The sequence below is a fragment of the Callorhinus ursinus genome, unplaced genomic scaffold (genome assembly GCF_003265705.2).
Source record: "Callorhinus ursinus isolate GAN/ISIS: 27379988/994484 unplaced genomic scaffold, GSC_fseal_2.0 scaffold24, whole genome shotgun sequence".
Taxonomy (NCBI): Eukaryota; Metazoa; Chordata; class Mammalia; order Carnivora; family Otariidae; genus Callorhinus; species Callorhinus ursinus.
In genome coordinates this window covers 29,412,465-29,424,939 of record NW_027397086.1, presented here as the reverse complement: position 1 = coordinate 29,424,939, position 12,475 = coordinate 29,412,465, and the positions used below count along the sequence as shown (strand labels likewise).

The following is a 12,475-nucleotide window of genomic DNA, read 5'->3' as shown; positions in this document are numbered from 1 at the left end:
CACATACTTGGCTTCCCAAGACAGCCATCATCACCAGAATCTCTCCCTGGTGTACCGCTTAGGGGCTCACAGGTGCTTCACATGTTCTTGCATTGAAGGCTCTTGGCAAACCATGAACTGGGCATGATTTGCCCCCATCTGTAGATGAGGGAGGAGCCTCACAGAAGTTAAGTGAACACTCAGAGCCATGTGCTGGGTGGTGACCAAGTGGGCACTTGAACTGGGCTCCCCTAGCTCTGAACTCAGAACACTTTCACCACCCATGCTGAGCAGAGCTGTTGGTCACTCAGCCCACATTTATGGGGTGCCTACTGCATGCCAGGCCCAGCCTCAGGTACTTCCTGATAAAGAATCCCTCAAAAGCATCAGTGTGGGTGGTGAAAGATGAGGTTCTGTCTTCACCCTTGACCAAGGTGGCCTTGGACATCTGGGCGCTGAGGCATGCTTGTGCTAAATCCCTTAATCACTCATTCGTTCATTCATTCAGTCACTCATTCATTCAACAAACATTGACTGGGTGCCTATTATCTGCCAGGCTCGGGGCTGGAGATACAAAGATTAAAAAAAAAAAATTCATAATCTCTGACACTGTAGTTTAGAGACTCACCCAGCCCCACCAAGCAGGTGAAATTATTCTCATCAGCAGATATTATTTCCCTCTAGCCTGCCCTTTGTTAGCAGGTGGCTGTAGCTGGAAAATGGGAACTTTCAACGTGGCCATGAGGATTAAAGAGGAAAATACAGGCAGTTTCTGGCTTACAGCCTAACTCACAGTGTTGAATAAATTGTAGTTTGCCTCATGATAAAAGTAACTGAGCTATCTGCTAGGTCCCCAAATACTCCCTAGGTTTTTTTTAATGTCATAGTTCCCCATAATGGTCCCTCTGCTTGGAAGGCGGCTTTCCCCTCCCTCTACCAACTTGGCCCAACCCTACACCCACCTCTTCCAGGAAGCCTTCTCTGAGTATGTAGCTCCCCTCTGAGCACCTCAGTTGCTGTGGGCTGAGGGCATGGATACAGCTCCTGGTGTTGGGGCTATGATCTAGGTGTGCCCAGGCCTCACGATTCCCATCAGCCGGTTAGTTCCTGAGCGGGCCTTGAAGCCTTGCATCGGGCATCCTTAGGTAGCATCGAGTCTCGTCCCCTGTCCTCTAGCCAGGACCCCTCCCGGGTCTGCAGGTAGGAGGATGGTGCCCTCTGTGTTCTTCCATGGCTCACCTGGTGGCCCAGCTGGTGGTGACCATGATAGGCACCCAGCACTCTCAATGTTTAACTCTTGCGTTCCTTGCTAACTAGCAAACAGCGTTAACCACCCAATGGATACAGACTGGGGGGCCCTGCAGACTGTGGATCAGGGGACAGGCTAGAAAGACCCACCAGGGGGTGGGGGGGATGAAGGAATTGAGCAGAGGGCTGCCTCCCTGCCCCACAACTCTGCCGCAGCTTGCCACTGACTCACTGTGTGGCCCTGGACAGACTGTCCCTTTCTCTGGGCCTGAGTTTCTCCATCGGCAAACTGCACAGCAGGGCTTCCAATGATTCTCAGCCCCGGCACCTGGGAACTGTTGGAAAATACATACGTCTGAGTCCTAATATGGACCCATTATATTAGAGCCTCTGGGGGGTTGAGGGGTGGGTTCTGGGCGGCAGTATTTTTAAAAATCCCCTAAGTCGATTCTAACACACAGAGTTGAGAACCACTAGATTTGACTGAAGGCCCTTCAGTGCCGACACTTTCTGTGCTAAGAGCCTAAAAATAGTGTGGAACAAGAGAGCCCCTCTCCCACAGAACAATGCTGCTTCCTCATTGTGGGGCAAAAAGAAGTGTTCTCTTTAAAAAACCCATTCTTTATTTCAAATTTTAGATTTGGATGATACGTAAAGGAAATAGGTCCTATTGGTGAAAATTAGGCTGCCAAAAAAAGTCCAGTCTGAAAATATTCACTGGCTGTGGGCCTGAGAGCAACCACGAGATGGCTGGGAGACAGCTTCCGTCAGTGATTCTACCTCCTTCTGGGACCGCAACCCCCAGGAGGGAGAGCCCATTACAGGGTCTCTTGCATTAGCTGGGTGCTACTCCCCTCACCCTTAACTGTCCATTTGTCCTCAAACTGACTCTAAGATCCGAATGGAGGGAGGTATATGTGTTCTTTAAAGTTTAATGGTTACAAACACACACACTCAATGTATGACTCCAAGGTCTAAAACATAGGATGGCCTTGACTCAACAAAAATAAAATAAAAAAATGCTATAAGTTATTCTATTCTAGGCCCTCCTAACAAAATCCCAAACTCAGGGAGAACAAAGAGCTCTGGCTGGTAGACAGGACCCTTGGAGCTAGTCTTGACTTTGCCATCACTTTGGTGAGGAGCCCCCAGGAAGTCCTGGCCTCTGCCTGGGTCTTGCTAAAGCGAGTGGGCTGGGTGGGGAGATCTCTGTGGCCTCCGAGACCTCTTGCTCGATGATTCTGCAATTGCTTTGAAAACCTGCCTCATAGGTCCTGCCTCGGCCTGGGGGCCACACATCACATGGACTCCTGCTCCGGGTGATTCTTCAGAGGTGGGAACATGGCGGTCACGGGCTTTGATTCTGCTCTTCTCCAGATGGCCAGCCCTTCCTCAGGAGTGATCCCCAGTCTGGTCACTGCCTGTGGACAGGCCCTAGAGGGTGACTCTCCTGTCACTGGGTGAGGAGCAGAGCTGAGCAGCACCTCTCAGCAGCATTCCTTGGCCTGAATCCTGCACACACTCTTTGTCTTCATAAACAATATGCCATTGCCACATTTGTAACAAATTAACATCACTGACCTTTGTTTAGAAATTTTTAACAGGCCGGGTGAACACTGGCCAAATGGCTTGGGAATATGATAAGCCAGCTAAGGGCAGATTTGTCTCTTGACTTAGGTGAACTGGGCCAGGGGCAAAAGCTAAGTATCTGAGGTTACCCAGGACACATATAAACACAATAGGTTATTTGCACCTAGAGCACCTTTTGTCTCCGCTTCTCGGCTAACTTCCCACTGGCCCTTCAGAATTACAAACTCAGGGATAGGAAAGAAAACTCAGATGCTTCCTCTCCCAGGCAGCCTTCCTAGAATCGGATATGTGGAGGCAAGTGCCCCTCCTCTGAACGCACGTATCACACCCACTGGAGGTCCTATGTCTGTGCTCCCCCCACCCAAGACTAGGAGCTCTCTGAGGGCAGGGGCTGCATCTTACCCAGCTTGGCACCCCCTGTGCCCAGTCAGAAGCTGGCATGCAGGTGCCAGAAAATGACTCTTAGGAAACTTAAAAAGCCCAAACCATGGAGTGGAGGGGGGAGAAAGGAATTTATCCACATCAAAATTAAGAACTTTTTTTTTATTATTAAAGATTTTTATTTATTGAGAGAGAGAGAGAGAATGGCAGAGAGAGAGCGCGAGAGGGAGGAAGGTCAGAGGGAGAAGCAGACTCCCTGCTGAGCAGGGAGCCCGATGTGGGACTCGATCCCGGGACTTCGGGATCATGACCCGAGCCGAAGGCAGTCGCTTAACCAACTGAGCCACCCAGGCGCCCAAAATTAAGAACTTCTGTTCAACAGGGACTTTAAGTCTATAGACAAGTGACTGAATGGAAGAAAGTATCTGCAAAGCCTAAAGATAAAAGGGGACTAATATTTAGAGTACATAAGGGACTCTAGCAAATCAGTAAGAAAAAGACAGTACCCTCAAAATAAAAGTGGTCGAAGGATCAGAAAGATCAACAAATGGCTGATGAGCACAGGAAGAAATGCCCAAACCTCGTTAGTAGTCAGAGAAATGGTATTTAAGACTACAGTATGATATTACTTTATGCCTTTAGCCTGGCAAACAACGAGTGAGCTGGGGACTGGCAAGTGTTGGTGGGAGGAGGGACACAGGAACCCCCATGCCGGTGGCAGTGAAGACAGGTGTGGGCACTGAAAGAGCCATCTGGGATCTTAGGCATGTTCAGTGTTCACACACCTTCCCATCCAACAATTCTGCTCCTGGACAATTGTCCCAAAGAAATGCCCAATTGGGTTCATAAGGGGACATGTACAAGGACACTCATTATTCCTATAGGTAGGGAGTTGAAGGTGGCCTGGGTATCTCAGTGGGAGAGTGGATGGGCGAAGCATGATCAGCACAAGGCATGGCTCAGATGTACACACAGGAACTTGGAAGCACTTCCAAAAAACAAAGTGCTGAGTGGGGAGGGGAAAAAGTAGAGAAAGAAATAGAAGATATATAATCCAGTTGCACAGACAGAAATAAAAATATATGCCTACGAAACAGCAATCCATATTTTGTAAGGACATACCAATACAATATACGCATTAAACACTTAGAGTGTTTGCCTTTCCCTGCGGGATGAGAGCAAATGCTTGAAACAGGCCACAGACAAACAAGCGAGAAGCAAGATGGTACTTTTCTCAAGAAATTCTGGCGGGGGGAGGGGGGGCGCCTGGGTGGCTCAGTTGGTTAAGTGACTGCCTTCTGCTCAGGTCATGATCCTGCAGTCCCGGGATCGAGTCCCACATCGGGCTCCCTGCTCTGCAGGGAGTCTGCTTCTCCCTCTGACCCTCTTCCCTCTCGTGCTATCTCTCATTCTCTCTCTCTCAAATAAATAAATAAAATCTTTAAAAAAAAAAAAAAAGAAATTCTGGCGGGGGCGTGGACCTGGGGTTATGGACATGAGTGCCCAGGGGAGGAGCAGGAAGCCCACGGTTGCCATGGTCCTTCTCTGTGCTAGTCACTGAACCGTTCACAGCTTCATGTCATGGAATTCTCACCATCCCTCAAGGCTAAGAAAATGATCCCCTTTAATTTTACTATTTTAAACTGAATGCTGAAATGACGGCTTTAGAGAGATCAAGCCACAGGACCTAGTTAGTAAGGAAGAGACATGTCTGCTTCAAGGCTCATTTACATGCGAGGGGATGAGGTCTCCATCACTGGAGGCATTCAAGGAGAGGTAATGCTGCAAGAGAGAGTCATGGCTCCCTTCAACATGGAGAGTCTATGGCTCAATGAAACACAGCGTCTGCTGAATAATTCTGTTTTTCAGACTACCTTCCTTGGGCTCTCTGAAACATAAGTCTTGGATCATGAAGGCTTGGAAGTGTCAGGGTCAGGCTCCCAGCCTCAGAGAGCCCACATACATGTGTGTCATCCCATTCTTGCTGACCCACAATGCTGCCAGGGTCTCTTGCGTTTCAGCAGCCTATGTCTCCACTCTTACTTATATCCAGTCTAGTGGCAGTTGGACGACCTGGCTTTTCCAGACCTCTGGCTAGGTGAAGGGGGTTACAACACATGCCTGGACAGAAGCAAAAGGACATGAAAAACCGGCCTCAAGCATCTCAAACTAGGGTCAAACTAGTTCCGCAAGTTTTCTAATCAGTTCTGGGAAATCATCTTCCTGCTTTTATAAACGCTGGCACAGGGCCAGAGAAATTATGAAGCCCCCAGGGGGCAGGGACTGTATCTTATTCAACTTGGCTTCCCACAGAGGACTTGGTAAAGCGCCTGGCAGATGCTCAGGAAATGTGCACTGAATAGAACAGTATCTGTTACCCCAAAGACCAAACAGTAATTAATGTCTACAAATGGGGAGGACAAGCCTACATTTCAGTAGGTACCTTCTGAATGACAATCATGCTGTTGGAATGATGGAAGACCCTGTGCCTTCAAATCAGGTGCTGAAATAGAAAAGTCCGAAGTGTGAGCCCTTTATGTTGCACAGAAGCCATGTGAAATTCGAGCACATTGTTGCTCACCGAGACTCTGACAAACAGGCCTAATGAAGGCAGGGCCGGTGAGCGGGCGAGCGTGCAGATGCTGAGAGCTCCTGAAGAACAGCACAAACAAGGCTCTAATCATGGCTTCACTCAACTTCCTTCCCTGCTGCAAATTCTGAACCATGTTTAGACTTCGGCAGGAACATGGATTCTTTCTTCTCTTGAGGGAAGAAAGAAGCCAATTCCCTGGCATTCATGCTCACATACACGTGGTTTAAAGGGAGTCAGCGCTGGCATGGGCAGGGGGAGGGCGACTGAATGTGGAGTCAGAAGGGTTTTAGGCCTTGGCCCTCCTACACCCAAGGTGTGTGGCCAACAGGATGCTAATGCCAGCTTCTGACCACAGGTGGGTCACTCGGAATTGCATCTGAGACGAGTAGGGAGGAGGGCACGGAATTAATTTGGGAGGTGGTCTTGGGGCACACTGAAGAAGTGTGGGGAGGTGAGACAGGAAAGGGAAGGGAGTCAGTCTGAGGGCATTCACGAGCAGGTTTCTGGGTGGGCAACTGAGGCACAGTCCCACCGGGGACGCCTGGAGGCAGAGTAGAACATACCTTGCAGTTGCCCCACCCAAAAGGAAGGATGCGGGGTGGTTTATCCTCTGTTTCTCTCTCCTCCCTGGCACAAGGTGTCCCTGGAAGCACCAACTCCCTGACATATGGCCTACTCCTTGCATAGGGTGAGGGGTGCAGGTGCTTTTCGTGAGGCATTTGTTCTGGAATTGTGGATGCTCTGGGAGTATGGATGTGTCCCTGACGGCATCTGCCACCTACCGTCTACATTGTCCTGCTGGGAATTAAAAGCTTTGGGAACCCCTGAAAACAATGTAAATGGAGGGAAGCTGGGAGTGAGGAAGGTCATTCTTAGGGATCTGAAGCCCTCCCTGGATTAAAAATGCCTCAGTCTCAAGAGGGGCCAGGGGGCTAACGTTGGCACATTATTTTAGAACAGTTCTGTTTACAAGATATGTGGTTTCTCCAGCCTAAAACAACAATGGCCACCAACTTGAATTAGCTTCTGCTCACTTTCTGTTGTCAAGGCTAACTGCTGTTTGTCAGACAAGTTACCAGAAGCCACAAATAAATGAAGATGTTCTTAAATTCCTACAAGTCTTATCACCAACGAATCCAGTAAGCATGGCCAGGAGCCGGGCATCATGTCAGTAATGTGACAAGCTTCCCAGCCTTGAGAGGCTATAGAGCAAAATCTCATTTGGCCCTTTCCCCAGCCCCAGGGGTTGGGCAGGGCTGGCTTTAGTGTCATCCCATTTTCCAGAGGATTAAGCTGAGGTTTAAGGAGATGAAGTAACTTGCCCAGGGTTACACTGCTGCTGAGTTTCAGAGCAAGGACTTGAACCCAGGTCTTTTGCCTCCGGGTTAAATCAATAAACCTGTACTGGGGGCCTACTGAGCGCCAGGTGTTTGTGCTACCCTACAGCCTTGGAATCAAAAAGTGCAGGGCCATGGCTTCTTGGCTCCCCTTTTAGTCTTCTTCCCAAAGCTACCTCCCATTTCCAACTCATTTGTGTTTTAGTTTTGCAAAGGAATTAACGGAGCCTCCGATGCAATGCTTCCTCTACGGTAGGTAAAAGGGTTTGGAAGGCCCTGCACAAATAAAGAGCTGAAAGAGCATCGCGTGAGGTCTTCCCTTGAGCAAGGGTGGGATGGGCCAGCTTCTAAGATCAGGTTAGTGAGCTTTGAGACAACCTGGGTGTGAGTCTTCCAGGCAGCCCCTGCAAAGGGAGCCTCCACCGCCGGGGCTGACTGTCAGCGAACCAGCTCTGCTGTGAGCCCTGCTGTTCACTGTCCCCTCTAAAGATAGGGCAGGAGGTGAGGGAGAGACAAGCAGACAGGGAGAGAGATGGTGTGAAGGACATGGCAGAAAACAACATGGTGGTTCTATTTAGAAGCCTTTTTTTTTTTTTTTAAGATTTTATTTATTTATTTGAGAGAGAGAGAGAATGAGAGATAGAGAGCACGAGAGGGAAGAGGGTCAGAGGGAGAAGCAGACCTCCCGGCAAGCAGGGAGCCCGATGCGGGACTCGATCCCAGGACTCCGGGATCATGACCTGAGCCGAAGGCAGTCGTTTAACCGACTGAGCCACCCAGGCGCCCTAGAAGCCTTTTTGAAAGGCCAATGGCATGAGGCAATTCTCGGGGTAAATCCTGGAAAGTCCCAGAAAACAGAGTCCGGACCAGCCCAGGGAAGCATGGGCCCAGAGAAGGGAAGGAATGAACTCACCACCCCATGGTGAGTCAGGGTCTCCCCCAGGAAAGTCCCTTCCCTTGTCTGGGCCTCAGTTTCCATTCTGTGAAACGAGGTGATAACCAGGCACCCTCCCAGGTTGGGCAGCCTGCTCAATAATCCAGCACCGCTTCATCCTGGCAGACAATGCACCTCTGAGACCCTCTATATTTGGAAAACTAACTCTTGTGAGGACACGAACATGTCCCCAGCATTCTAGTGGCTCATTTTAGTCCCGAAATAACACAGAATCCCTCTGCCAACAGGATCAATGTTTGTTTTAAAAACATATAAAGAGAAGCATGTGCAGGTCCAGCTCTGATGTTCACTATAAACTGGGCACAGATGTGGTGAAGGGAAAACACTCAGGTGTAGGTGTGCTGGTGGGCACAAGGGGAAAGCTGACGTCCCATCTTAGCTCTGCTACTAACCAGCTTGTGTTCCGGGGCGGGGGGGGGGGGGAACACCTCCCTCCCCTGGGCCCCAGGATCATCTCTTAGACCCTGCCGTGTCTGACATCCTACATATGGCTAAGTTTGGGGAACAGCTACAAAGGGCAGGAGGACATGAAGGCACCTGGGGGGGTTTCAACACACCGAGAGAATCTGGATTTGTTTCGGAAAAGTGTCATAATTTTTGACACAGTGCTAATCATAATTGCTGCTACTTCCTAAGCAAGAAATATATGCACATATTTCTATGTGTTATCGAGTTCTTTCCACATTCCAAGAAGGTAGGTTGGATTATATTCCTATTTTACATATGATGACTTCACACAGGTGAAGTTACTTGCCTAATGTGCTACATCAACTTGAGCTAAGGTAGGTCAGACCCACTCTGAACCATTGTTTGCTCCATGGCTTTCCTTATAAACGCTCAAAACTAGTCACTGGAGTTGGTGTCTAATCCTAACATATGAAAAAAAAAAGGCAATAAAACTGGCACGCACTTGTAGCTGTGATCGGCCAATCAATATTTTATAAAATATTCTCCTAGAATGATATAATTTAAGAACTGGAAATGTGACAAGAGAATTTAGTTACAATCACTCAAAAAAAAAAAAAGTAAGTATCTTTGCCAAGATGCTTACTTGGTTCAACCAATGAAGAAACAAGACTTAACAAATGGGAAAATAATTACATTTGCCGAAAATTACATCTTTCGTGCATGCCAGAGAGCTGACATGCGTTTCAATTACCTGCCACGAGAAGACGAATGGGTAAATCTACAAGATTGCATTACTGAGCCACAGTACCGAACACCTCTCCTCATTGAGCTAAATCCAGTGGGATTTGTCTGAATGAACCTGAATAACTCGATTTCATTTCTTGCTTTCCCCTGGATGACTTTGGGATCTGACGCAAAGGCACAGCTCTTGTTCCTGGATTTTTCCAGAAACATCCAGATGCTGAAAAACACTGCAGTGAAGAACGGTGCATCTCGTGGTTTTGGCTAACGACCCTGCTGATGACCGTACCGGGCTGCATGGAGGTGTCTACCTGGAGGAAAGCCCAGCCCTGCTTCGCACAGACGCCCTGTGGACTCTGACAAGCCCCTGCCCCTCCCTGGGCCTCTACTTCCACCTTGTCACTTGAGGAAAGTGGTCTGGAAGGTTTCTGAGCCCCTTCCAACATGGACAACAGGAAAGTCCAACAAGCGACCTCGTTTCTTAGAATAAAAATTAAGGACCTGTTACAAGCACGTGGGGGATGATTATGGGTTAAAAGAGATTAAAGAGAAATAGCAACCAGCCATTGTGTGGACTCTCCCACAAACTGTAAAGACATTTTGGAGATAATCAGAAGATCAACATAGACTAGAAGTGAAAGGATATTAAGAATCATTGTTAAATGTTTTAGGTAGGATAATAGTATCATGGCTATGTTTTGAAAAGTCCTTATCTAGTAGGAATGCATACTGCAGTATTTATAGATTGAAATGAGATAATGTCTGGGAGCTGCTTTAAACATTATAGCAAAAAAAAAAAAAAAGGGTGCAGTGGGTGAGTAAAGATAAAGCAAGATTGGCAAAATGTTGATGATGGTTGAAGCCAGGTGATGGGTACATGGGGTTTATTATGTGGTCCTCTCAACTTTAGGGTCTGTTTGAAAATTTCTATCATCAAAAACAAAAATAATGCAAGCTTTTTCAGAATACTGGAGAGGATTGAACCCCCACCGCCCTACTTTCATGTGCCTCTCAGAGTCATGTGGGGAGACGGAATAGCCTGAGAAGTCATGCAGTTGAGAAAAATATTCTAAATAAGTTGAAACTAATGTTTTCACAGAGAAGTGTTTTCTATTGACTCTGCTTTCTCTTATCTGGAACATCATACTTTCATTTCTTCTGATGTATTTTATTGCAGAAACACAACATCCCCGAATACAGAATTCATCAACTAGAAAGAATAAGCACCAGAAAGCCTACCTTGAAATTGAGTAAATTTAATGGTCCCCATTCTCTCCCCATTCCGGAATACAACTTGACCCTAAAAACAAAACAACACAAACAAGAACAAAAGAGAAATGCCATATTAGCTCAAACACTACTGATCTCAACTGCAATTCGTAAGTGGTACAATATGATTATTAATATTGGAAAAAAATAGATTCCCGTGGGGCTGCAGATGCAAAATTAAACTAACTGTTTTAAAACTGGTTGTGACTTTACCTGGTTAATTGGAGGAGCACAAAATCAATAACAGAACACATGTGAATTAAAGCTGAGCTATGTGTCATCATTATCATCGTGATTATCCATGAAACCCCCAAGTGTCCTGTGTTATCCTGGGACAAGGTCTTCCAGGGTGCTGGAAAGATGGAGGCAGAGATGAGGCCCACGGGGCCTGGCCCTGACTCTGCTCCTGGTCCTCACCCATTAAGATGCATGGCTCTGCTGAGGCTTTTTGGCGTGAGAACCAGAAGGGCGCTGGAGGTCAGTTAGTATTTCTTATTAAGGACAGAGAAATGTTTTTGTAAGTTATTCCTGAGTGGTGACATGAGCCCCAATTATAAATGGGCTACGGGGCAGCACAAAATGAAGGTTTTTGAGCCAACGAGACCTGCCTCGTGTCACAGGTAGCTGAGCATCCCTCATTAGGGGCCCCGGAGGCTCCGGACAGCATCATCTGCAGCATCTGCTTTGCTGGCTGATACCGGGCTTCCATACGCTGGGCTAAATAAATCAGGAGCATAAAGAGGGGGTGGGATCTCTCCTTGCTAATACACGACCCATCAAAATTCTGTAACCGTGCCAGGAAATCGACACGTTATATCAATGGATCTTTTTGACAAACTCGAGTGGAAAGGGGGATGATCCTCATTTTACAGATCAAGTAACTGAGACCAAGAGAGGTTATGCGCTCTGTATTAGATCACTGTAGGTGAGGCTGCTGCGAGTCAGATCCAAGTTTGATTTTAATGCCCATGCCATTTCACTACAGCATGTTGCTCCTCATCCAGAAATAAATTCCTTCCTCTCTTTCCATTACCGTGCAATTAGGAAAAGCAATGGTCTTAAAGGGACACCGCTTTACTCTCACTATGCTCTCACATCATCAGGTCATAGCATAGACGATACTTTGGATCCCACTCAATGCTTGGGACAAAGTGCCAAGAAGTATCTTCCCTAGGTGGAAACCCAAAGTCTGAGGCCCTGTGGCTTTTCGAACAAAGAGAATCATTCAACCTGATCTCAGAACGAGAAACACCTTCTAAGGCCACTTTGACACCTCTTTCAAATCCTGTAGACAGCTGCCAGTAGTATCAGTTTGAAAGTAATGGCCAGCAAATTCCATATTCAGGTGACAGCACGCAATTCCCGGGAGTGTAAGGTGAGATGGACGCTGTGATTTGATTTCTAGGGATGATCGAAAAACACAGAACATCGTGCAAAAGGCTCACTTTTATGCAAATAGAGCACTTTGCAAAGCTGGGAAGGACGCAGACGGGGGGGACAAGGAGGACATTTCTTGGTTTGATAAAGGTGGGGATCCAATTTGCCCACCTCCTGCCACGCTCTGAGGAACTCCAAAAACTTCTAGATATAAAATGTGGACAAATTCTGCAGAACCATTATTAGTTAAATGAAAAAGGACATGAAATGGTCTTCGAAGCTTGGATGGAATGACACTGGATTGGAGTACGAGGTGGGTAAGAGAAACTCCCTTTACTTGGTAAACAAAACAAATTAGTCCATCTTTGAAGTGAGAGCGGTCACATTTTATTTTCCTCACAGTAACTATTTTTACTAACGTAGCTCCTTAAGCTCTCAGATAATGCAGTGGAAGGAGGCCAGTGTCCGAGTATCCCAAACCCGGCTTCAGTGCCCCCTTGGGCACGTTCCTGAGCACCCGAGTTACGGACCTCGTGCAGCTCAGGACCTACAATGGGCACACAGTAAATGGCAGTAGTAATTTTTATTTTAAAATGT

General features: G+C 47.4%; 1 protein-coding gene across 1 annotated transcript in view; it reads right to left on the bottom strand.

Annotated features, from left to right (window-relative positions):
• GABBR2 (gamma-aminobutyric acid type B receptor subunit 2) overlaps positions 1-12,475 on the bottom strand; it is a 342,515-nt gene that overhangs the window by 86,773 nt on the left and 243,267 nt on the right. Inside the window, exon 8 of the mRNA XM_025888598.2 lies at positions 10,472-10,532. Within this exon, the coding sequence (XP_025744383.1) occupies positions 10,472-10,532 (61 nt within the window). The remainder of the gene's footprint in view (positions 1-10,471; positions 10,533-12,475) is intronic.